Genomic DNA, 27227 nt, shown 5'->3' with positions numbered 1-27227 from the left:
AAGTAATCAATTACTTTTTTTTGTAGTCTCAATTACTTTCACAGGGCCAGTAATTGGCCACTGCAGCTAATTACAATTTTGAATGAAGTAGCTGTAATTGTAATCAGTTACATTTTTTTTTCTGTAACATGTACAACTCTGGCTATATGTAAAGTTTCCCTGTGCCTAAATCAAACTTTTGAGGTATTGAACTCAGCATAGCATATACACAGTACGTTGGGTATTACAGCTTGAAATGTCTGAAGATGTTCTTAAGGTATTCATGATCATACTACACACGCCTTTGCCATAAAATCAAACAGCGATACCTTGTTTCATTGGCAGAAGTACAACAGCACACCCACCTGCTTTCAGAATAATCTCAAAAAAAAGTTACATGTATCCTTTTTCTACTCATCATGTTTACAATGACACAGAGAATAGAAAATACTTTGAACATTCCAATTATCACTCTACAAAATGTAGCCAAGATGCTGACAGAGATCACACTCACATCATCACATTTGATTTCATTGGTAGAATTTATTTCTCCATCAACAACATGAAGCAATCCTCCTTGCCACACATAGGAGCCAACACTCAGGCATTAAGTCATCCACATTCATCTAAGAAGCAGCTGCCCTTAGAGGAGACATTAACAACAGCTTTCAATAAAGTAATCTCAAAGTGTAGAAAATTAAACAATGAAGTTAAGCAACTTCATCTGTTTCATCTGTGGTTCTCAGTTCCACTAGCTGATTAACCTTTACCAGAAGAAAAAACTTTACTGATAAATATGCATCAACGATTATGAATTAACATTTTGGAAGCTTATAAACTGAAATCACACAGAATGACTACACAAACAAAAATGAGCTTACATTCGCGTTCAATGCATTCAATGAATAGAAAATTTGTGCTGAGATTGTGTTACTGTCCAGACGAGTAATAAAAATAAGCAGCATTACAAAAAACCTAAAGTCTGGTAGAACTTAATGACAAACAATGACGACTGCGTTGGCTGATTTGATAACATCATTACCCTACACAATAGAAAGATAAATACCACAGAGCAATACCCTAAACAACACGCTTTGTGACCCTGAAGGTGCGTATCCTTGTAGAGGCTGGCGTGACCTGGAGCTATCGGCACACGCTAACAGTTCCAATTACAGAATGTCGTTTTTTTTATCCTGAATGCACTCTGCCCAGTTGTGAATCACTGCCCGAAACATTTCACCTGCAAATTGCAAAGCACAATCAGTTCAAATAAGATCCATGAGAACAAGCTCATGTCACATTTGAAGATGAAGCAAAGGTTACACAAACATTATCTCAAAATATTTTCTTGGATACCTCAACATGCCTAACATTACAAGAGGTAAATGCACCCGTAAAATGCTACGCAGTTCTTTCTTGAGAAAAGGTTGGCTAGTTCACAATTCATAGATGCGGTGCAAGACACACAAGGGACAGCTTGCTCACAGATTATAGTACATCACAACTTGCTTATGGCAGCTATTAGCAGGAGAAAATCGCATAGTATTCCCAAATATGAATTTGAATGAAAACCAACTTAATAAATACCTCATGTTAGATACAGCAATTCTGTCACATCAGCTGGATTATTCTTGAACAGGCAGGCACTATTTGCAAGACAGATTGCAGAGTGATGTTAGCTAACTAACAAAATTAAGCTTGTAACTCACCATTTTAACAAAGCATTAACCCTTTGACTGCCCCTCTTGAGATTACTCAAGTGTACTCGTTTTCTGTATTAAGTGCACTCACTGTCTCTACAGCAGCAAGTTGTGCAAAATAAACTAGTGCATATCAGTTGGGCCATCTATGGAGAGGGCAGGTAAACACACAAAACTTGTAAGATAACCTTCTGACAGTAGGTAGAGCAAATATCTTGTGGATCTCTCACACACTTTGCACAGCAGCCATGGCAAACTAGTTTGTCAGATCCACCTGACATTTGGCAGATGAGAAAATTTATAAATTTTTGATGAAATCTGAATTAATAGCGAAGATGTAAAATTTGCCTCAATTTAGTGTGAAATGTTTACTGAACCAATACGCAAAGAAAACCCAGACTGGGCTGAGGAGCAGTCAGAAGAAATACCCAGCAGTCAAAGCGCTAGAGCGCAAGTCTCATTTACAGAAATGAAGTTGAGCAGTACTGAAATAATGGTCAGTCAGTAGAAACTCTGTGCGTAGCACCAGTTCCGAGAAATAAGTACTCAATATCCTTGGCGAACTGCACTGATGTCACAAGTCAACACTTATCGGCAGTATGAAAAATTAAGTGCTGATATGGGTTGAATCGAACGTCAAGCATTTGGCCACATGTATTGAGAACTTGTTTCTTGAAAATGGGGCTACGCAAGGGGTTTCTGCTTAATGAACATTACTTCATTACTGCTCGGCTTCAATTCTGCAATTAGGACAAGTGCTCTAAAGTGCTCTAAGACAACTTCATCTAATACAACCGTTTAATTAGCTGAATTAGCATTAGATTAATTACCTACCATCACTTTGAAAGCTCACATGAAAGCAATGCCCACCTCTCTAGCTAATCCAGCTGATGTGACAGAATTATGACATCTAATACAGGAGACCATTAATAAATCTATTTCAACAAAAATAGATAACATTGTAAAAAAAGAAAAAAAAAGCCATACAGCATCATATATTGTAAACAGTTCCATTCCTGCAACCTTAGTTTTTTTGAGGTGTTATATTGCATTTTATTTTTCAAAATACTTAATAGATGTAAAATTTTCCGAGGTCACACTGCTAAAGATGTCTGCTAGTGGTAAAATTGATCTTACAAAATTCATTATGGGACAATTTTTGAAAATAAATTATGGGCCATTCATGAAAGTCAAGTCTTTTATACAGTCAAACCTAATTACAACGAAGTAGTAACCTCTACGAAAACGTCTTCATTATATCCAATATTTGTTATAAGCATACATTCGTTACATGCTGATTTAGGTGACAAGCATTTTAGATTTAATTTATGATATCCGATCATTTGCTTTATCTATGTTAATTATATCGAGGTTCAACTTCAACACAATAGACATTGGCAGGATTTCTTGAGACATCAAGACCACGCAGTCTAAATCTCGCTGACGATAAGGCGGTGGCACCATCTGGTTTAGGAGAATGATAGCACTACACCTCAGAGATTGGGCAGACTGATGTACTGAGCTTGGAGGCTATGCCATACCGAAGGCCAGCATTGTAAGGAACAGGGCACAGTGAACATCATACCGCATTAGCACAGTGGCACAGCTTTAAGCAAAGTTGCAAATAAGGAATAGAGGCTAAGGCTGTTACAGAATGGCAGGGGAACCCTATCAAAATAATCTATATACCTCTTATCCAATAATCTCATATGAACATACAATACATACCACATCCCATATGTTCATATTCTGGATATGGGGATCAGATGGAACATGCCTCATATGATATATGGGAGCATACAGGTTTCCATATGGAATCTTCATAAATCCATATGGGATTATTGGATAAAGCTTCTTTTTTTTTTCAGATGGGAGAAAGTTTACAGCTGATAACTCCTCTCATACAAGGAACATTCATTTTGTAGGAAAACTATTGCGAGAAGGTTCCCTTTAGCACAAGACACACTCCCCAGGCTTTAATAAAAGGTGTCGCAGGGTCCTAATAATCGTTTCTTCCGCTGTTACTACACAATATTTTATTTACAATGGTTCGTAGACTTCTTACTTAACTGAACACACACACTACTTGCTCCGGTTCTGACATTTAAAATATGTGAAAGATCTGAGATGGTCAAAAAGAAAGCACTGTTTCACAATTTTTTCAGAACCTTGCATTGCACTGCTGCACTTTGAATAAATGAACTGCTCTTTCTGTGTGTAAGTCCACCACTCATGTCTGAATGTAGCAAAATCAATTGGCCAGCTAAGTGAATTTCTGTATAGCAGCACCTAAAGTTGGATGTCATTAAAGAGGCCGTACAGTTCTTCAACATTAATGATGATGCCTTTCATTCACTGGTAAATGCCCGACTCAAACTGGGACTCACAACAAACATCAATGCTCATTCAAGTCTCAACTCTACCTATATCTGTGCAAAATCATACGAGAACACATTAGTAAAAAATTTAAAAAATTATAATAAAAAAAATCTAGTCGTTGCATTTCAGCCAGGTGCTATTTCTACATGTACCATGAATTTTTTTTTCTACATACAACAACAGTCGCTGAATCAGGAGTCACCGCTGTGAACAACTTCATCGTCAATTGCCTCTTCCACGGCGTTTGATGCCTGCAGTGGTTTCTGACAAACAAAGAACACACTACGGTACTCGTATCGCATCATGGAACGTGGGTTTTGGGTGTATGGTGTTGGAAGACCCGTCTCTTCTTTCTGAAAGAAAAGAAAAAAGAAAGGCTAGGATATATACACAAATTGGGAATAGCTACACATCACATACCGTGAGTGGTTGCCAGCATTGCTTATTAAGAACTTTACCTTTGAGCCTCCCATCTCAATGAGAGGGAATGAAGAAATAATTTTGTCTTGCACCCACTGAACCAATTCTGAGATGCTTTGGCGCATTTTAAACGAAAAGGGTAGAATCTATGAACTGCTGAATGCATCTATTTGTTATATGGCCATACTTGTTATCAATCTACCCTTTAAAATTGCTGAAATTCGAAAAACATTGAAAGCAGAAATAGAGAAAGGGAGCACCTGGTTTAGAAGTCTGTATATTAGAAAAGAGGTTATCACAAATCTGTAAACTGTAACTATTCAAACGTAGAAAGCAGACAATATTGATATGCACAGCTCCAAACTATACCAATAATTTGTGCACAGGAGTTAGTATGCAATACACGCCTACACAATGCAAGAATTTAATGTTAGCTGTAGAATATTACATAATACTTGTCTAACTTGAGGAAGTGATAATGTTTAGAAAATCTTAATATCTATTTTTTGGTGCAAGGTTACAGGGTTGAAAACTTTGTGCTTAAATTTCTTATGTACTGATTTCGGGTAATTTCTTGTAACACCAAAATTTAAAGCACTAAATCACAATACTGTTTTAAGCAGTTTTTAGAATTTAGCTTCCTCTTCTAAATTCAATAAATTTCATTCAGACTGGTACAGAAGTAGTCTAATGAGAGCATCTACTTTTCCACATGTATCTGAACACAAAAACGGGGGCAGACCCCCCAAGCTAAAGTTTCCTGTAAACTTTTTTTTTACATAATTTCTGGTCCACAAGCGCCTTGTGCATAATGGTGCAGAGGTTACAGCACATGTCGCATTACAACCTCACAGCAACAACAGTGACTGACCAGAAAAACAAAGCCCATGGCAAGAATGATGTTCCGAACATCTTCGTAGCTGGGCTCGATCGAGTCCTCGTTTGGCAAGTCAGCATAGTGGTATAGGAGGGGACCTAAGTTGATCCACAGGCCTCCAGGCCGTAAGATGTGCGCTATGGTTTCTATGTACAGCACTACATTTGGTGCTGTGTCCAAGAAGAAGCATGTTGCCACACAGTCCCACGTTTCCACTGCAACAAAAGGTAAAATACAGCCTCACTGATGGCAAGAGATGCGTGTTTTTCAAAGACAAAAGGCCTTGACAAGGACAATAGAGTAAAACCTTGAAATAATGAACACGGATATGCAGTCGAATCACAGTAGAACCAAGTTGCATCCAACGCGAAAATACCTTGATTATATTCAATATTTGTTATAAGCACATAATTGTCACATGCTTATATCAGGGACAAAGATGCTAGATTTACTGGCGTATATAGTTGACTTCCGTTAATTCGACCATGACTGCACAAACGAGATTTATCGACTTATCCGACGGGTCGAATTAAACAAGATACATAAAGAGAAGCCAAAACACATTGCTGATTCCTTTGCCACTAGTGCAATTCCAACACGCCCCAAATCAAAGGTACGGCCATTTTTTATACATCCAAAGCAGGAAGCTAACGTAGGAATGACACAAGTTCCTAGACAAAGTAAAAATATCACGCGGACTCGAGCCTCTAGCAGGAAAAATAGGCAAAGGTCGAATATCTGTTGCACAATGGTGGCCGAAAGTCAGCTTCGCCTCATAATGTTAGTCAGCTTCGCCGCAATACAGCCGTGTTATGCGGTAAAACAAACATCCCAAATGCAGTTCTTGTTTTGTATTCGACTGCACTTCGTAGGCAGCTATTAGCTCAATTTCGTTGGAAAAGAAAGGCGCTATAGGGGCCAGACGCATGAATGCTGATTGGTCATGTTCGAATTATCCGGCAAAGGCCAATTTTAGAAACAAAATATAGAAAGTTTGGGCCCACAAAAATGCATCGGTGCTGGCCGGGAGCTTTGGTCGGGATCGAATTAATTGGAATCGAATTAACGTAAGTATGCTATATCGATAATTCATTACAGTCAAACCTCAACATAACAAACATGGATCCAAAAAAATTGCTGGACATAACAAAGTACAAACTAAAAAGTTTCTAGTTGAAATCAGCATTAAACAAACATATGCTTATAACTAGAGATTGGAGTTTTACCAATAAATGCACATTCCAATTTGAAGGATTCACCTTAAACCGAAAAGTGCCGAATTTGGGAATTCATTGTGGCTCATCACACTGGGTCCGCACAATGTGAGCAGACCATCCCAAGTGGTTTGGACACTCATGCTTAAGACCCTTTACTCGTGATCACCTGACACAGAAGCTCCTGTGCGTGTGGGGGGTCAGAGTGGGTTATCTGAACAAGCAGGCTTTGTTTTAGCCAGCCTCGCCTGAACCTCACCCTAATACCGGGGACTTCACCAATCGCTTCATGATAAAGGGGAACGGATAAGGGAACTTAGTGGGCATCTATTCCACCCCACTCCTCCCGCACGTCAGCTTATGGTGTGGAAAATGTGAAGGACAAAGGGGCAAAAAATGATGTCTTCCAGATAGGAGCCGTCATCACTGCATGCCAATGTGTGGACACAAACAAACAAACAAAAATAAATTAATTACTGCAGGCAATTAATTTGCTTTGCTGCCTTGATGACAATAAATCTTTCTCGTATTGTTGTTTCCTTCAGAATTTAAATATATGTGAGCATTTTTTCGAAATGCCAAAAAGGCGGTACTGTAAAGAAATAGGTGCTGATATGTGCGGAGTTTCCCGAGAAAATTAGGTGCATCTAGAAGCCATCATCATCTTCCTTGGCCACCTTTTATATAGGGCATGCTTCGGCGCGCGTGTCTCGTGCCGCGAGCTGCGAGGTTAGAAAAAAGGGAAGCTGAATGAAAAAAAGAGAGAGATTCTGCTCCTGTCATTGGTCTGAATGGTTCTCAGGTCTTTTGCTCGCTGACTCACACATTGTTGCAGTAGACCTAACCTCAGTTCCTATACGCAGACATTTGCCTGCCAAATTAAACAAAAAATTAGGTGCCAGGAAATCAAATCGCTACTTGTAACCAATGTATGTGACTTGGTTATAACAAGCCTTGAATGTACATGTAGGTGTGACATTCTTTTTCAGAAGCTGTTAAACTGTAAGATGACAGTGCAGTGCCATTGGGTGTTTATGAGTTTGTGTGCAATTGGCATCCAAAGTTTACGGAGTGCAGGCTTCACGAAAAAGCTGTACTATCGTTTTTTGATTTTTACTTGCAATAGTACAGCACTGTGTTAGCAGCACGTGCTGCTCCAGGTTGCAGACCTCAATTCCAGGCTGCAAAAATATTCAGTGTTCCAAGATATCCCACCTTGTTAAGTTTTTACACTAAATGTACGACTTCATGTTTCTTTTTTTCTTCCTGTTCTTTTTCTAGTTCAAGAATGTTTTTTTAAGTATCACCTGTAGAAGGTAGCATATTTTGTCTCTTCAGGCAGATTACTTGAATCTTACCATCGATCACATAATTAACAGGTACCCTAGTAAATTACTAAGTGATGATGGCTATGTATTGCATTTGCAGAATTGAAGCCAGCTGGTAATGAAGTCCTGCCCTCTATCAAAATTCCTTAGGTTAGCACTAGGTTAAAGACATATGTCCCAAAAATGTGCTACAGAATGCATTGTTTGTCTTCCTAGTTCTGACGCGCCATGCACAAGGCAGGTTTTTCAGGCTATTAATACATTGGCTTCCAAAGCCTGTTAACCACCGGGCATAAGAATGGCGGCCAAACTGCCAAAGCTGGCGATTCAACAGGTAGATGGTATTGTTGGTTTAAAAAGATTTCTGCAGATGGCGCGATAGCCAATATATATGCTGGACAAGTTTGGAACTGTAGTCAAAAGATGGCCTTAGGTGCTCACTTCAGGGTAATCATATTTTTTTTAAACTTCTTATTTGGAATTTGTAGAATGTTTGTGTACACATTCCAAAACCTGTGCGCCTCAAAGCAGCACAGTGAGTATATTTTATCATGGCAGTGCGAAATGCAGGGCAAAAAGCAAAAAACAAACAAACAAACAAACAAACAAACAAACAAAATGCGACAACAGGCGAGAATGTCAAATGTCATGTGCTGTTCCCTACATGCTCGAGTGTTTAAAGCTTTTGCACACAAAAATGAATCTTTGACTGGAAGCTGGGTTTCTGAACTGAAAATTACTGCTTTGTATTGTAAATAAAACATATTTAATTGCATTTTTATAGCCCTAATTACTGTACAGTATTATAAAATGAGCACAATGACAGGAGTTTGCATAGCGCACATACAGGACAAAAATAATCAGTATGAAGTCCTATGCGGCATGTGCCACATTTGGTAGCCAATGAATTAATATTTATTGAAACGCAGAGAATAAACACAGCAAATCACGAGCATTCTTTTAACAGGCTCTATGGCATGCGGGCCGGCTGAATTCCTGTTTCGTTACTTCATGCTGGTGGTTTAAGAAACTTAACCAAAAGTTGATGAGCAAAACGTGAACAAGGTGAAAGCAGGAGTCAATGTTTCACAAGTGGACTTGTCTTCTTCAAGGCGACGTATGCTTTCCTCTTCACAGTATATATAGGTGTGGTTCTTCTATAGGGGAGAGGGTGTAAGGTGGGAGGGTGCAGCAACAAGGGAAGGTGTGTTAGCGTGTCGAATTGAGAGTAAAGGAATGCTGTGCACAAGGCCAAGGCCAGGCTTCCCTCCCCCCCTGGTCTGTCAACCCTGGTGTGTCAAGGGCGTCTGACAGGGGGGCTGAAAAAAAAAAAAAACTTTTCCCTTTTCTCCTTCCCTATTCCTTTTTTTTTTCTGGCCTTGGCCTTGTGCACAGCATTCCTTTACTCTCAATTTGACACGCTAACACACCTTCCCTCATTGCTGCACCCTCCCGCCTTAAACCCTCTCCCCTTTAGAAGAACCCCACCTATACATACTGTGGCAAGGAAAGCATAGGTTGCCTTGAAGACAAGTCCACTCGTCGAAACGTTGGCTCCTGCTTTCACCTTGTTCATGTTTTGCTCATCTTCTTGAATTTCCCTCTCCTGCATTCCCTGTGTTTTTCCCTGGATTAACCAAAAGTCGTCTTACGTATTTTCTTCTTTTCATAGCAACTGCAGCCTAGAAGGAGACCGACAGAAGGAGACATGATACAGCCCATGCAGAGGCTAACACATTGGAAGAAAGCGTGCACGCACACTGTGAGCTGTACACTTCGACGAAGTTGCCAGCTGCCATGGAGAACTGTGATTCTGGAGGAACGTCGCTGGGATTGGCGTCTGGGAACTCAGCAGCCCTGATCTGGTCTTTCGAGGCCATGTGGTTGTAGTATTGGTGCACCCAGGGGTAGACGCAGTACAAGTTGGTGCCCTTGCACCTAGAAGCATGCAGGAGAAGAGGGAGAGAGAGAGAGAGGCATGGGTGAGGGCAGAAGGAAAAGCACTGTGGTTTCATTAATACTAGTCTAGGCTAATCTGAGAAAGGAAGAGCCTTGTGCTTAAAAGGGTACAGTCAAACCTTGATATAATCAACACGATATAAGAAAGTGAATCTGTTTCTCATCTATACCAGCGTGTGTGTGTGTGTGTGTGTGTGTGTGTGTGTGTGTGTGTGTGTGTGTGTGTGTGCTTATAACAAATATAAAATATAACGGAGTTATTTTTTTCTTGCATGAAACTTCCTTACGAGTTTCGACTGTACTGACATATAATTGCAAAGTCGTAAGAGCTCTACTTAAACTACATGCTTCTCGAGCGCAAAATAATGATACTCGGCAAGCGTGAAGGTTGGGGAATGCTAATACGATAGTACTTTAATTTGATGCTAAAGTTGGTCCTGAAGTACAGTCTTTGTGTTGTGGATGTTATGGTGAAATCACAACACAGAGCAAACTCTGCTGAATTCGTGTAGCGATAAGGCAAGGATAGGGACAGGCCGCCATTGGAATCTGAACCTGGCAAAGTTTAACGCTCGAACGTTATCTAGTGAGGCGAGTCTAGCAGTGCTATTGGAGGAATTAGAGGGCAGTAAAGGGGATATAATAGGGCTCAGTGAAGTTAGGAGGACAAATGACGCATATACAGTGCTAAAAAGCGGGCACGTCCTGTGCTACCGCGGCTTAGCGGAGAGGCGAGAACTAGGAGCCAGATCCCTGATTAATAAGAATATAGCTGGTAATGTACAGGAATTCTATAGCATTAACAAGAGGGTGGCAGGTCTTGTAGTGAACCGTAATAAGAGGTACAAATTGAAGGTCGTACAAGTGAACGCCCCTGCATCCAGTCATGATGACCAGGAAGTCGAAAGCTTCTATGAAGACGTGGAATCGGCGATAGGTAAGGTCAAGACAAAATACACTGTACTGATGGACGACTTCAATGCCAAGGTAGGTAAGAAGCAGGCTGGAGACAAGGCAGTGGGGGAATATGGCATAGGCACTAGGAATAGCAGGGGAGAGTTATTAGTAGACTTTGCAGAACAGAATAAGACGCGAATAATGAATACCTTCTTCCGCAAGCGGGATAGCCGAAAGTGGACGTGGAGGAGCCCAAATGACGAGATGAGAAATGAAATAGACTTTATACTCTGCGCTAACCCTGGCATCAAACAAGATGTGGACGTGCTCGGCAAGGTGCGCTGCAGTGACCATTGGATGGTAAGAACTCGAATTAGCCTAGACTTGAGGAGGGAACGGAAGAAACTGGTACATAAGAAGCTGATCAATGAGCTAGCGGTAAGAGGGAAAATAGAGGAATTCCGGATCAAGCTACAGAACCGGTATTCGGCTTCAACACAGGAAGAGGACCTTAGTGTTGAAGATATGAACGATAATCTTATGGGTGTAGTGTCGTAGGGCGACACTAGGTGCCCTCAGTTGCATAACTATGAAATCCATAAAGAGATGGCACCACTGTTGCCGGGGTATATATATGGGTGCTCGCATGAATAAAGGGTCTTGCGTCTGGTGTGATATGGGTTGACATCTGTCTCATTCTTCTGCTGGCCAACACTACAATTTGGCGACGAGGATGGGATCCGCTGCACTTTCGCCGCCGCCGCTATTCCTCGCTACCCCGGGCACTCCAGCCATTCCATGGCCCCGCTGGATACGCCTCTTCGAGAACTTCCTTCTCGCGTCTGGAGCTGCCGACCTGCCTGCGTCCCGCCGCCGAGCTCTTTTGCTACACTGCTTGGGGCCGGAAGGACAACGCATCTTCGATGCACTCCCATCGCCAACTGCGCCGAACGAAGCTGCTTCAGCCGCGCTCTCCGAGCAAGACGCCACAGCGACTAGTTCCCCAGACACATACGACGTGGCCCGCGAGACGCTGGCTCGACATTTCGCCGACACGCGCAACGTTCGGCTGGAACGCAACCACTTCCGCGAACGCCGTCAGCTACACGGTGAGTGCATCTCTGACTTCGCCCTCGCGCTTCGAGAACTGGCTGCCTCTTGCAATTTCGGCGAGCAAGCAAACGAAAACATGTGCGATCAGTTCATCACTGGCGTTGCATCTCCGCAGTTACGTTCACGATTGTTATTGGAAGGAGACGCACTGACTTTCGATCGTGCCGTCGAAATTGCGCTACTTCGTGAGCGAGCTCAGCTCGAGTCTGAAGCCTTTGCTAACCCCATTCAGCGCATCATACAACAGCCACGCCAACGTGATGCTTTTGAAATGGCCAGACAAGATAACCGGCGTTTCAGCGACAATGGCACGCGCGTCCCAAGTCAAGCCCGCGTTCGTCATGCTCTCCCACCAACTTCAGACGCGGCCACCGCCATAGTTCCGTACAGCGGAAATTCAGGTGTCTGCGGTAATTGCGGCACAGCAGGTTGCGAGCCGTCTGTGTGCCCCGCTCGCGGTAAGACCTGCTTCGCATGCGGCCGCCGTGGCCACTTCATGCGAGTCTGCCGTAGCAGCCGCAGCGCACGAGGACGACGCCCGGCTCGCGTCCGCGAAGTAGTTTCTGAACAGGACACGTCAGACGCCATCAGCATTCTCACTGTTTACGAAGATAAGCCCACGGGTGTCTACATTGAAGTGGCACTCACGCCAATCAACTCCAAATCGCAACCGCGCGTTGTGAAGTTCTTGGTCGACACTGGATCCGCTGTGTCAATTATACGGGAACAAGAATTCCGAAGCGTGTTCGAAGACAGCATACAATTGACCAGCTCTAAGCTTACTTTGTTGGACTTCCAACGCCGGAAGATTCCTGTGCTGGGACAATTTAAAGCTGGAATCTCGTACAAGGAAAAAACAGCCGTTATAGCAATTCATGTCGCACCCGGAGGGACTTCTCTTCTTGGTCTGGACGCTGTGCAAGCTCTAGAGCTACATATTGTGGGTGCACAGCTACGTTGCCTGCACACGGCTGCCGAAGAAGGTTCAGGTGCCATGCTGGACGGAGCAGCCAAAACGGCACAGGAACAGCACAGCCCGCTAAGTCCACCAAAGTTCGGCATGCCAGCTTTGCTATGGGCAAAATTTTGCCATTTGTTCTCACCAGGCCTTGGACTTGCCAAGGGCATTCAGCACAAGGTCAAGATAAAGTCGTCAGCCTCTCCAGTCGTGCAAAAGCTCAGACGTTTGCCACTTTCTCTGCGCAAGCCGGTTAGCGACCAGCTTGAGCGTCTTCTTTCTGATGATGTCATTGAAAGGGTTAACGCTTCCGAGTGGGTTTCTCCTATCGTTGTAGTCCGCAAGAAGGACGACAGTATCCGCCTCTGCGTTGACTTAAGAGAGCCTAACAAAGCGATTGTCGTCGACAGCTTTCCCTTGCCCCATACGGAAGAGCTTCTACACTCTCTGAATGGAGCACGCCACTTTTCAAAGCTCGATTTAGCTTCTGCCTATTACCAGGTGCTGCTTCACCCAGATAGCAGAGACCTCACTGCTTTCATTACGCACGATGGCCTTTTTCGTTTCAAAAGGGTGTGTTTCGGACTGGCATCAGCCCCAGCTGCGTTTCAACAACTCATGACAACGGTCCTGCGAGGCTGCAAAGGGGTACTGTGCTACCTAGACGACATCATTATCTTTGGCAGGACTGAAAAAGAGCATTTGAGAAATCTGGAGCAAGTTCTTCAACGTATCGCTGAAGCTGGACTTAAGCTCAATGATAAATGCGTGTTTAATGCATCGGAGTTACCATTTCTTGGGCATCGCGTCAGCTCGGAAGGAATAGCTCCCCTTCAAGCCAAGGTTGATGCCATTGTTCACGCTGCCACCCCCACAGACACAAGCATGCTGCGTTCATTTTTGGGCTTGGTTGAGTACTATGCTAAGTTTATTCCCCACCTGGCTGAAGAAGTAGAACCTATGCGTAGGTTGCTTCGTAAGGATGTACATTTTGAATGGGATGACGCTGCCGAAAAGAGCTTTGCCAGGGTGAAGAAGCTGCTATCATCGCACAAGATACTGCAAATGTTCGATCCGACTCTCCCTGTTATTGTGGCCACAGATGCGTCTGCTTATGGCCTGGGAGCAGTACTACAACAGGCTCATGGCCCACACACTCGGACTGTTGCATTCGCATCCCGAACTCTGACAGAAACGGAGCGGAAGTACTCAGCAGGAGAGCGGGAGGCCCTGGCGTGTCTGTGGGCATGCGAAAAATGGCACACTTATCTCTGGGGACGACCATTCACGTTGGTAACGGACCATCAAGCTCTAGTATCTCTACTTTCGACACAAAGCACAGGACAGCGACCACTTCGCATCACAAGGTGGACCGCTCGTTTGCTTCGTTACAATTTCACAGTTCAGTACAGACGTGGAGAATACAACAAGGTAGCAGACGCTTTGTCCCGGCTGCCTGTTCCAGACACAGAAGATGGCCTTCAGATTGAAGAGGAAGTTGTGTCTCTGGTCACATCTTCAGTTCATGTCAATGACCTTCGACTTGCTACAGCCGAGGATTGCAAACTCCAGGAGGTTGTTCATTTTGTTCAGACATCATGGCCAGCGAAGAAATATTTGACTGCTGAACTGACTCCTTACTATGAGGTCCGGGAGGAATTGTCGATAGCAGATGGTCTGCTTATGCGCTCGGAGCGTATTGTGGTTCCAGCCAAGCTCACTGCTACGTTTATTCAGCTTGCCCATGAATCGCACCCGGGAATTGTGAAGACCAAGCAACGTCTTCGTGAAAAGTACTGGTGGCCAGGTCTGGACAAACAAGTAGAGACTGCCATCCGAAACTGCACGGTCTGTCAGTCGGCAGACAAAAGTGCTAAGAGCTATTCCACTCCACTACAGCCAGTGGCCCTTCCAGATAAACCTTGGAGCAAGATAGCTATTGATATTGTGGGCCCATTTGAGCGTGCACCAGCCGACTGCCGTTTCGTTATATCGGTTGTTGATTATTTTTCCAAATGGCCAGAAGTTGCTTTCTGCAGGGATGTGTCTACCACTAAAGTGATGGACTTCCTCCTGTCAATATTTGCACGAGAAGGCTACCCCGACGAACTGGTCTCGGATCATGGACCACAATTTACATCCCGAGAATTCGAGTCCTTTCTTCAAGACAGGGGCATCAAGCACAGCTTCTCGGCTGTGTATCACCCACAGGCAAATGGACAGGTGGAAAGGTTCAACCGTGTGCTCAAATCTTATATTCAGTTGGCCTTGCTAGAGCAGCGACCAGTGAAGAACACCGTTACAGAGTACTTGGGGATCTTCAGAGTTACTCCTCACAGTACCACTGGCTTTTCTCCTGCAGTGCTTCTGCATGGCCGGCACATCCGGACATCCTTGGACATCATCGGACATCCCACCTCTAGCTTCTTCACGGACCCCGCTCTGGAGATGTCCTCACTTCGGAAGAGGGTGAAAGAGCACCAGCGCAAGAACAAAGTGTACGCTGACCGACGAAGAGCAGCCCGAGTACCGCAGTTCCAAGTTGGGAAGTATGTGCGCATTAAGAAACCAACTCCTGGTCCGAAAGGTACTCCCAGCTTTGGACCTCCAATGAAGATCCTTAAGCGCATCGGGCGTTGGTCCTTCTGCCTGGAGGACGGGCGAACTTGGAATGCGTCACAGCTGACTGCAGTCCCAACGTGGCCACAACGTGCGGTACGATGGGATGACGACTACCAAACTGCGCCGCTACATGGAGCACAAGCCTCTTCGCTGCCAAGTCCACAGACACCTGCCAGAACCTCCGGGCAGTTGGAGCTATCCCCGTCGATATCTTCAGATCCATCACAGCCACAGGGTCCAGTACGTGCAAGCCTTGCTTCAGAAGATGGTGACAGTGCTTCCGTTGTCATCGAAACTGCTGGCGAGCCGCCAGCGTTTCGTCGGTCCACAAGAGACAGAAGACCACCGGCAAGGTTGCAGGACTATGTGCTTGGATATAAACATTGACTGGCTTGTGAATATGTCTGTATTAAGGAAGGGGTAGATGTAGTGTCGTAGGGCGACACTAGGTGCCCTCAGTTGCATAACTATGAAATCCATAAAGAGATGGCACCACTGTTGCCGGGGTATATATATGGGTGCTCGCATGAATAAAGGGTCTTGCGTCTGGTGTGATATGGGTTGACATCTGTCTCATTCTTCTGCTGGCCAACACTACAATGGGCATCATTAAAGAATCTGCAATGGAAGTCGGTGGCAACTCCGTTAGACAGGATACCAGTCAGCTATCACAGGAGATGAAAGATCTGATTAAGAAACGCCAATGTATAAAAGCCTCTAACCCTACAGCTAGAATAGAACTGGCGGAACTTTCCAAGTTAATCAACAAGCGTAAGACAGCTGACATAAGGAAGTATAATATGGATAGAATTGAACATGCTCTCAAGAACGGAGGAAGCCTAAAAGCAGTGAAGAAGAAGCTAGGAATAGGTAAGAATCAGATGTATGCGTTAAGAGACAAAGCTGGCAATATCATTACTAATATGGATGAAATCGTTCAAGTGGCTGAGGAGTTCTATAGAGATTTATACAGTACCAGTGGCAACCACGACGATAATGGAAGAAAGAATAGTCCAGAGGAATTTGAAATTCCACAAGTAACGCAAGAAGTAATGAAAGCCTTGGGAGCTATGTAAAGGAGGAAGGCAGCTGGGGAGGATCATGTAACAGCAGATTTGTTGAAGGATGGAGGGCAGATTGTTCTAGAAAAACTGGCCACCCTGTATACACGACGCTTCATGACTTCAAGCGTACCGGAATGGTGGAAAAACGCTAACATAATTCTAATCCATAAGAAAGGGGATGCCAAAGACTTGAAAAATTCAAGACCGATCAGCTTACTGTCCGTTGCCTACAAAGTATTTACTAAGGTATTTGCAAATAGAATCAGGGACACCTTAGACTTCCGTCAACCAAAGGACCAGGCAGGATTCTGTAAAGACTACTCAACAATAGACCATATTCACACTATCAATCAGGTGATAGAGAAATGTGAAAAATATAACCAACCCTTATATATAGCTTTCATTGATTACGAAAAAGCACTTGATTCAGTCGAAACCTCAGCAGTCATGGAGGCATTGCGGAATCAGGGTGTAGACGAGCCGTATGTAAAAATACTGAAAGATATCTATAGCGGCTTCACAGCCACCGTAGTCCTCCATAAAGAAAGCAACAAAATCCCAATAAATAAAGAAAGGCATCAGGCAGGGAGATAGATCTCTCCAATGCTATTCACAGCGTGTTTACAGGAGGTATTCAGAGACCTGTATTGGGAATAATTGGGGATAAGAGTTAATGGAGAATACCTTGGTAACTTGTGATTCGCTGATGATATTGCCTTGCTTAGTAACTCAGGGGACCAACTGCAATGCACGCTCTCTGACTTGGAGAGGCAAAGCCGAAGGGTGGGTCTAAAAATTGATCTGCAGAAAACTAAAGTAATGTTTAACAGTCTCGGAAGAGAACAGCAGTTTACGATAGGTAGCGAGGCACTGGAAGTGGTAAGGGAATACATCTACTTAGGACAGGTAGTGACTGCGGATCCGGATCATGAGAATGAAATAATCAGAAGAATAAGAATGGGCTGGGGTGCATTTGGCAGGCATTCTCAGATCATGAACAGCAGTTTGCCATTATCCCTCAAGAGAAAAGCATAGAACAGCTGTGTCTTACCAGTACTCACGTACGGGGCAGAAACCTGGAGGCTTACGAAAAGGGTTCTACTTAAATTGAGGACGACGCAACGAACTATGGAAAGAAGAATGATAGGTGTAACATTAAGGGATAAGAAAAGAGCAGATTGGGTGAGGGAACAAAAGCGAGTTAATGATACCTTAGTTGAAATCAAGAAAAAGGAATGGGCACGGGCAAGACATGTAATGAGGAGGGAAGATAACCGATGGTCATTAACGGTTACGGACTGGATTCCAAGGGAAGGGAAGCGTAGAAGGGAGCGGCAGAAAGTTAGGTGGGCGGATGAGATTAAGAAGTTTGCCGGGACAACACGGCCACAATTAGTACATGAGCGGGGTAGTTGGGGAAGTATGGGAGAGGCCTTTGCCCTGCAGTGGGCGTAACCAGGCTGATGATGAAGGCTAGGTGTGATAGAGTTGATCATAAAAAATAAAGAACAGTTCTGAGAGGCTTTCTTTTCTGGCTTTGCTCGTGTGTTGCCTCTGCAGCAATCACAGAATGGAGAAGGTATCATGAGATGGCATCCTGATGCATTTACTGCCTGGGCATTAGAACCAAAACTGGTTAGCAGAAACAAGTATTATTGCAAATTACTTAGGGCCACTCTGGCACATGCCAGAATTTCTGCTACTGTTTAAAGAGCTTCAACCTTCATTTAGTGCAGACAAGTCAAAAGAGTCATGTCAACAGTCCCTTATTACAGAGCCATAACAATAAATTCACATAATTATGGGTGAGTGAACACAGCTGCAGCTGGCTACTTTTGAGGTTTGACAGAGAAGTACAATGCCATTAAGTACTTAACACCTTAACTCTGATGCTGCACACTGGTGTGCTTTTGTGGGCACACCCACCTCGAGCATGTAAACCACATGCCCAAATTCCAATGCTCACAATAAAATCATATATACATATAATTTATCCCATGCAAATAACTGGCATATACCAACATTCACGTTTTCATAAAAGTAGCCAGGCCAAAAGATGGGCTCAATACAAGGTTTGGGAAACATTCTTGCATTGAATGTTCATTATTCACCCTTTCTAACATATCTACAGTCACTATATTTACTGCCCCTCTCTGTTGAAGAATGGTGCGGCTTCACAGCAATGTTGAGCGCATTTATTTGTAGGTATTGCCTCTAAGTTTGGCTTCAGAACAACACAAATTCTCCTATGAAACGTGGCTTCACAGCAACAAGATTCAAATTGCTGTGAAGCTGCAGTTGCAGGCAAAATGTGCATATTATTACCTGCCACCCCTACTTTGTAATTAAATGTCTTATTATAATTAAGTCAACTTTAAAAGTTGGTTACACGTACAAAAGTATGCAGGAGGCTATATATATATAAAATATCAGTATTTATGCATTCATTTTTCAAGTAACACAAGTACAACTGCATGGAAACCTAATAATCAGTCAATACTGCCAGTCTGTCAAACATTTTGTTGATCGCAAGCACATGGTACGTAGACAGACTGAAGAGATGCAGCAAAGGATTTCCCAGAGGTACATAGGCAATGTTTGAAAGCGAGCTTCCACTCAAAGATAAACAAGTTTCAATATGTAAACAGAGCACTAGGGGACGGTACTCACCGATTCAGGATGAAGTTAGAAGCAAACAGCATGAAAAGACTGAACTCATTGCCCTGGCAACAGTAACCTTGCCGAGCAATCTCGTAGGCAAGTCTTCCGAGGCCTGCTCCTGGCACAAGTATCTGAATGGAAGCTGGATCTCTGAAAAGGCAGATGCCCTGCTGTTGGCATATTGAGAACCGTTCAGTGACACAAAATAATGTGTGTGATATGTGTGCCAGCACTCCGTTACAAGATAAGAGACAGCTTTAGCCAATGAATGCCTTGAGCACACAATATTCTGGGTCTAAAGTGCATGGATTCACATGTGTGATCCCTCTTGGGTTTAGCACTATGGATACAGCGTGGCTTATGCAGCTGGCATGAGTACATGGCAGCACTCTCCATACTGCTAACCAGAATTCACCATTGTTTCCATGCTCTCTGTCACATTAGCAGAATGATAAGGGGTGAATCTGGCTTTGGCTTAGCCTTGGCTCACGTCAGTGACAAAGCATTAATGTTGACATGCCACTGACCATTTTACAGTGGTAGCCGTTGTTGGTCCTTTCAGCTCTAGATGTGTTTGCAGGCCAAGCCACAAAACTAGCTACAGGGGAACCTTAAGTATACTACTGTATTTACTCGCATAATGATTGCACTTTCTTTGTCAAAAAAGATGGACACAAATCAGGGGTGCGATCATTACACGGGTTAAATTTCCCGAGAAAAGAAAAAAAAATTTTTCATCCCGTGTTTGCTGCGGGATGACAACGGGTCAACAAATAGGCGGCTGGCACTGTAACAGTGCGGGACGCCAAAACAAGGATGGCGGCCGGTGGAACAAGCCGAACGCAATTTTATTTTCTTCTCGCGAGTACATTACGTGCATTGAAACAGTTTCTTCCGTATCAGTAATGAATAATATTGTTACTATCGGCAAGTATGTGGCAATAACGTAGCCATCACCACTTTGAGGGCACAGAAACAGAGATGGGCGCGCTTAGCTGCCAGTGACAGAAACCCATGGTGGGCATGCTGCGGAAACTGCGGCATTTGTCTTCACTACTATCTTAATATGCCACGCTTCGGCTATAGGTGGGCGAATATCTTAGCTGTGTTACAAGTGTCGTCGTATGGATAGGGTACACTTCTAACGTATCAGTGTTAACGTGGCTACTATCATTGCCGCTCACGATTTGTTGCGTGCCCACGAGTGTAGACTAGAAGAATCGAAAAGCGTCTTTTTTGTTTTTGTTGTTGTTAACCACAACTGTTATAAAGCCTACAAATAATAAAGCCAAAGCAAGTTTGGTTGTAGCTTTTTTTTCATGGAAGTGCGGAAAGTGATGAAAGGAATGAAATGGGACATCTGCTTAGGAATGTTCAGCGCGTGCAGACCCCTTGGTATGTCTTAGAAGAGTCGTTCGCGTAGCATTCAACAGCATCTGACAGATGGTAAGTGCGATCATCATTAGCTAGGCTTGGCACATGACATATCGTTGTGGCAAGTACGGGGTGCGATCATTACATGGGAAAGGAAAAAAATCGAATTTTGACAACAAAATTCAGGGGTGCAATCATTACGCGAGTGCAATCATTATGTGAGTAAATACAGTACTTTCTAGGGACTATGTGAAAACGTCAGACAATTCAGGCACCATATAATTTGGCCCAGAAGAATTATGCCTATAAATACATGCTTTCACTCAACAGAGCTGTGAGAAGCTTCAATTTACACTATGGGCTATTGCTCTGCAAGAATTGCTTGCTTCAACATGTGTATCCGATAAGATTTGCATGCCTTCTAGTAGCTAATCGGTTCAATCTTTGCCCATGCTTCCGCGCTTTTCATATGCGTTGGGCCAGTATTTCTGGGTGATCACTTTCGGAGATAGTTTCACTTTCATGAGACTTCGCACTAGATGAGTCGAAGTATACGGCTGACAGCACTCTTGCCACTGCTCAAATGTGGCAAGCTTGGCTGGCTAAATAAAAGAAAAAAAACACTGTCAGTCTAGTACAAGGACAAATCTGGTGATGGGAGCAGCCGCTGCAAAAATGTTGAGTGAGAGAAAGTGCAAGGAGATGGCAATGAAGGGACAAAGATGGGTGTCACTTGAGCAATGCAAAGAAGGGGAAGAGGAAACGAATGATGTGAGGGCAGCGAAAGTGAGGGAAGATAAAAGACAAGGAGCGAGCCCAGAATGCGAAGGGCACTCTCCCTCACACAGATAGTCATATGACAACTTGCACGAAATTGAGTTTTTTAATGCAATGTCTATGTGGGTAGTTTGCTGGGACGGCACTAATCTGTCATCAAACCCAGGACATCACAAAATCGGGAAACCCATAACCAGAAACCTTACAAAAACTTGCTAGTTGTTACAAGTGTTGAAAGTCGCAAGCGAGCACCATACATTGTTGCACCTGTGGTTGGGGGACCGACGACACAAGAGAGAGAGGGAGCCAGCGAACGGGCGAGGGGCGCCTTACTGCACGACGTACCGGCCAGCGCATCTACTGACAAGCTGATCCGTTCCACCGGCTTTTCGGCGAACCACCTACTCAGTACTAGGCGCGGGTGCGTCCGACAAGGACGAAGGCCTCGGTGCGGCCAAAAGTGAATGTGCACTTTGTGTAACTTCTCTCCTTCCCTTCTCCTTTCTTCGATCTATCTTTTGTAAATAAACCAGTCTCGAAACGTATCCCAACGAGTGAAGTTCCTTCCTTCGAGGCTCCTGCATGCACGGCCGACGCCGTCCACCTTAGTTAACGCGCAGCAAAAGTTAGCGGAGTCGTCCAAGAGCGACAGCAATTAGAGTTAGCCCAAAGGCGCGAGCATTCATTTATAACAAGAACCTGCATGGATATTGTATACATGTCTCTTCAACCCTAACACAGCACAAGCAGTAACAATAAAGGATTCTAGTGCAAGCTTATGCCTTTCACGTAACACAGCTGTTACCGCAAAGCTAATTTTGCAAAGCGAAGTTCTATGTTGATATTTTAAGCAATAGCTTCACAGTAAGAGTGGCCCAGAAAGGCATCGATCGGTGAGTCGAAGGTAATAGGGCTCAAAAGCAATTTTAAAGGAAATAAATGTACATGTTCAGCTTGCAAACAATGTGATCCATAATACAGTGAACTAGAAAGTCGCATTAACTACTGTAATACACAGAGCAGGAGCCCCAACTAGTATAAACACCCCCATTTTTTTATTACAGAAAAGTGCTGCTGCAATTTATTTATTTAGGTCACTAGCAAGCAAGCACCGCGCTTCAGCTGTCCTGACACTGCTTTTCTAGTCATGAACGTCTGCAGCAGCAAGGAATTGTCCAAAATTATGACTAACTGCTTTTATTCACGGTTATGCACTACAACTCTTTTGTGTTTGAACCGGGAAAATATTGTTGCATGCCTGTTTTTGCCAGGCATGAAAGGCCAAGCCAAAATGAAGAGCTGTTATCACCAACCCCTGTTTGGCAGCACCATCATAATGGCCTAAAGAGGTTCGAGTTCCCTCCTCTATTTCTTGCCTATCATATGGCAGCAGTATATGGGAAAAAAAAGAAGGTTTTGTCAGTTTAGAAATAGAAAGGAACGTTATAACGTGCCCCCACAACAGAAAATCCTTCCCCACATCGCTTCAAGCTACAGATAAGGTTTACAACAGCAACACGGTAGTCATAGCGACAGGTCACAGCAATGAATCATAAAAATAAGTTTAGTAGTGTGGTTTGCTGGGCCAGTTGGTGTATGGTGAGCATATAGGGGTTCAGCAAGTACGGACGTGAGCACTAGTAAGAGGAATGGACAGGGCAACGCTGCACTTACAACATTCATAAACAAACAAGTAATTGCTAAAGACAAACAAAGAAAAGTCCACTGCTGTTATCAGAAAAAGCGAGCTTGCTTTCATGTCTCTGTAAAGGCTTGGAGACAAGTCTGTTTTCAGACTGTGCCAAGCGACAACAGATGCTAATGATGCTGCAGCGGTAATGCACCGATTCCTGTACACCAGATGACACCACAGGATTTTACATTGGCCATGTGTTGGCAATACGAAGCACTCCAATACTACACCCACCCACAATATGTGTGCAGTGGACCACTGCTGTTCTTATTGTGCTGTTTAGACGGCTCTAATGCTATGTTAAAATTGTGAAAGACGAACATTTTTTGCAGAGGCTTTTTATAAGGGCCAACTGGTAAATGGCCTGCCCTGTTTCATGGTGCACTGGAGGACTACATATGTGAAATTTGAGCTATTAATTTTTTTGTGTATTCGTAATCGGGGTAGAAACAGTCTATGAAGATATTTGCGAAAGCTACAACATGGACACAAATGATCAACTCCAGCAATAGACAATAGAAGTTTGCGGAAGTTTCACTGCGCACGCTGCATAAAAAAAATTATTGGGTTTTATATGCCAAAACCATGATCTGATTATGAGACAAGCCATAGTGGGGGAGTCCGGAATAATCTGGACCACTTGAGGTTCTTTAACGTGCACCTAAATCTAAGCACATAGGTGTTCTTGCATTTTGCCCCCGCCGAAATGCGGCCGCCGTGGCCAGGATTTATGTGGAACTGTGCTAAAATTACATAAAAAGCACCAAAGGTCAAGTGTGACACGACACAACACATGTCGTAGCAAAGTTCATGTGTTTTACATTTACAGATTTATGCAATGCATACTCTCTTGAGTGACCAGTGCTCAAGCTCAAACCATGTAAAGATTAGGCACATAGGTCCTGCGCAGACTATTGAGTGTTTATCACAGAATGTTTTATCACACTCACACTTCATCTAATGGGTAATGTTCAGAAATGGTGTCCAAAATGGGCTGAAAGCAGGCTCGTCGTTCCTCGGCACCTTCAGAACTCCATTCCCGAACAAACTGCTTCAGGACGCCCTGAACCTTGTCCATGTCTAATGTCGTGGCCTGAATCTGCAGAGCACAGGAAAAGCACATGAAAGTAAGTCAAACACATCAGTTAAAATTTATCTGTAACACTGGTACCTGGTACCATTTACATGCACTGTAGTTTACAGTAAGTACACAGGATGTGTACGCAAAGAAAGAAAAAAAAAACACGAAAGAAACAATAGAGTATCAACATTGCTCAGCTCTGCAGCCTACACTTAGACAAGAAATTTGGGAATACCTGCACAGCTTTCAGCACGTCACAAATAGTGAAGGTCTTCCCATTCTAGTTTAGGGAGGCCCTGAAACACCCTTCCTTAAAGCAGCAACATGCCAAAATGAGTGAAATGCCTTTGAAGAAATATATATTACCAAGGAAATGTTTTTAAAGTATTTAATATGAACGGAATTATCAAGAGCACAACGCTTACTTTGTCCATTCTCCCTCAATTAATTGGTCCCTCTCAGCTGGAGCAGCGCGGACAGCAATCCCCTGCTAATTACTCCTTTTTATTTATTTATTTATTTTTGCAGCGCACTTATGGTAGCCCTTTGAGGCTGGCATATGACAAAAGTGTGCATTGCTCAAGAACAACAAAAGATGGGTCATAGGGCAGGTGGGACGTGTTAACAAGTGGAAAATGGTAATCAAAGGGGTCATATTTGGTGGCCGTTCAGTTTTGTCATACAACTAGTTTATTTTGTAACAGTCCATGTATATATCACGTGATTTAGTTTAATAGAAAAGACCTTTTAAAGCTAGGATTTAAGCGATGTTATGATGCTTCCTTCACTGCCCTAGACAGTCGAAAAACCTCTGCAGTCCGTTTGTTATTGAACAATGGTTTTGGTTCATTCAATTTTTAATTACTAGTTTTAACACTAATGTAGCAGTGGTAGTATCGGACAAGAGTGCCAAAGGAGGCATAAGCAATTCACACGGCTTTAGAAACACCATCCATTGTTGAGATATTCGTTGACAAAAATTTGCCTTTTTCCCACTTCAATATTGAAACACAAATATGCAAGCAAATAAAATACATATGATAAAAAGACTAAAATTACATAATTCTTTGAGATGAATCACATGCCGTCAGAGAAATTTGTTTTGCTGGCAAAGAGATGAAAGTCTGGTTAATGAATTAATACATTCGTGCGCTGACATGATAAGCCACAACATTCTCATATGACCCACTGCTCATGTTCAAGCAAGACTGTAAACTGTGGTGGTCTGCCTTTATTGTGTCACCACTTATTGGCATTTTTCTGACCAAGAAACAAGGTTTATAATCACATGCAGACACAATATGAAAAGGCTACTGGAGCGTTACACATCCTTTAACAATTACACATTGTTGAAATTGCAAGCACAACTTGTGACATTAATAGTTGGGAAAGGTGTAAATTTTGGGTTGGTTTCTTTAGGCAAGATGTTCATCCAAGAATGTCAGTGTCGGGTGTCATGTGCTTCATCCCCTGGACAGTCTCATGCAGTGTGTTGCTTTGCTCAAACATTAACGACAAGAAAGGACAGCACTCGTCCTGTCTTCTACCTTTCTTGTCCATGTCCTCAGCACTGTTTCCTTTGATGGATTTGTGATAAGAAAATCAAGTGCCACTCAACCAACCTGGTTTGTCGGTTTCACATCGTCAGAGTGGTCTGCATTCTCAAACATGTGGGCTATGTTTTCAACCACCAGCTTGAGAACCTCGTGATTGTGGTCAATGGCCATCCGGACTCTGTCCAGGTGCTGCCGGTAGCTCTTGAGCATGAGCTGGTGGGAGGGCGGGAGACTTGACACATATTTGACCACTTTACACAACCGTCGAAGCGAGTAACTCCTGCAAACAAATTTTAACAACTATTCGGTTTGCACATCAAGTGGAACTGGGCACTCATTTAAGTGGGTAAATATAGTAAATACTTCAGCTTGTGTGTTTCGATTTATGGTGAATAAACAAAACCGAGGAAATGACAATTATCATACAGCACTTTACCAACAACGTGCAAGAATGGTCCCTAGAAGTCACTGAATTCTCAGGGCGAATTTCATTTCAGTTTAGAGCATTTGCAGTAGACCATACTCGCTTGCAGAAGCCTGAATAGGTGTTTAAGTGAATGGGATTGGGCGTGTTCTGTAGCCTTTACGCCACCAAAGTTCAAGTTCAGTGCGTTTCAACAAACAGGCGAAACAGTTCTTAACTGTCGCATTGACTTAAAAGTTCTATCAAATAATGCAACACACCCTGCGCAATCTGAAAATGCTTTTTTGGACAGCCTGAAGTTATAAGCTAAAATACTCTATTTTTCAAGCGCGACAAACATAGTGCGAAACCGGCTAAACTGACGGCTCCCGAACCCGTAAAGACTACAAAATGCAGCGTCTATGCTTGGACCGACAGTCAACAGAAAAATGCTGCAGATTTCGCGGTGGTGGAGATTCCGGCCTCTAGTACACTAAGTTATCTACAAAAAAGAAATTGTTGAGCCATGCAGTATACAGGGATGTCGAAGACGACTGAGCGCCCGTTTAAGCCACCAATTTGTTGTCATTATCTAATAAACTTTAATAAGGAACGCTCGATTTTACAATCCAATCAGAATGTGGCACGAGTGTCATGTCTCTTTATTTCATAAGACATCTCCGCAGACGCCCTACAAATAGAGGTAAAGAAGCTCTTCTTAAGCATTACCTATACGATCTAAAAGCGTTCACAATTCTTTGAAAGTGCTTTCTTTCTTCTGGATCGTCCACAATACTCGCATTACCACCACTGCTGTCATCGGCCATCCTTGGTCGACTCTGTGTTGTCACTGTGGCCAGCTGAAAAACATACTTACGACAAAAAAAACCAATAAAATGAGAGATCTATCTTTTCTAAAGCGTTAACCCGTTAACTCTTAAATCAATAAGAAAAAAACGCTGACACAAAGTGCATGCTTTGTAGTACATTGCAGGAAAAAAAACTTTAATTTGTTTAAAATTGAATTGATTCAGGTTGTGGCCTTCTGAATTAATAAATGACCAAGAAAGCACTAGAACACAGCGGTAGAGTTGTATAAAAATAAATACAGGTTATTAATTTGTTAGAAAGACGGAAGCAAGGCTTTGCATTTTCGTACGACACTATCGTAT

General features: G+C 43.3%; 1 protein-coding gene across 1 annotated transcript; it reads right to left on the bottom strand.

The window, feature by feature from the left end:
• Positions 1-502: 502 nt before the first annotated feature.
• Positions 503-26944, bottom strand: LOC139059297 (carnosine N-methyltransferase). The gene is made up of 8 exons (XM_070537498.1): positions 26785-26944; positions 25719-25932; positions 23966-24114; positions 19181-19321; positions 9657-9835; positions 5350-5570; positions 4234-4411; positions 503-1219 (listed from the first exon to the last, which is right to left on the bottom strand). Exons 1-7 carry the CDS (start codon positions 26880-26882, stop codon positions 4250-4252), a joined length of 1164 nt encoding a protein of 387 aa, XP_070393599.1. The 5' UTR covers positions 26883-26944; the 3' UTR covers positions 503-1219; positions 4234-4249.
• Between the last annotated feature and the right edge of the window lie 283 nt (positions 26945-27227).

This window comes from Dermacentor albipictus, chromosome 4, assembly GCF_038994185.2.
Source record: "Dermacentor albipictus isolate Rhodes 1998 colony chromosome 4, USDA_Dalb.pri_finalv2, whole genome shotgun sequence".
Classification (NCBI taxonomy): Eukaryota; Metazoa; Arthropoda; class Arachnida; order Ixodida; family Ixodidae; genus Dermacentor; species Dermacentor albipictus.
This window is presented reverse-complemented; position numbering and strand designations above follow the sequence as displayed.

Bases quoted from the DNA above. Each gene is read 5' to 3' on its own strand.
- LOC139059297 (XM_070537498.1), bottom strand. From the start codon at position 26,882: ATGGCCGATGACAGCAGTGGTGGTAATGCGAGTATTGTGGACGATCCA. The intron at 24,115-25,718 runs GTTGGTTGAGTG...TGTGCTCTGCAG, and splicing joins ATGTGAAACCGACAAACCAG to ATTCAGGCCACGACATTAGA. The intron at 19,322-23,965 runs GTGAGTGTGATA...CTGCCTTTTCAG, and splicing joins CATTACCCATTAGATGAAGT to AGATCCAGCTTCCATTCAGA.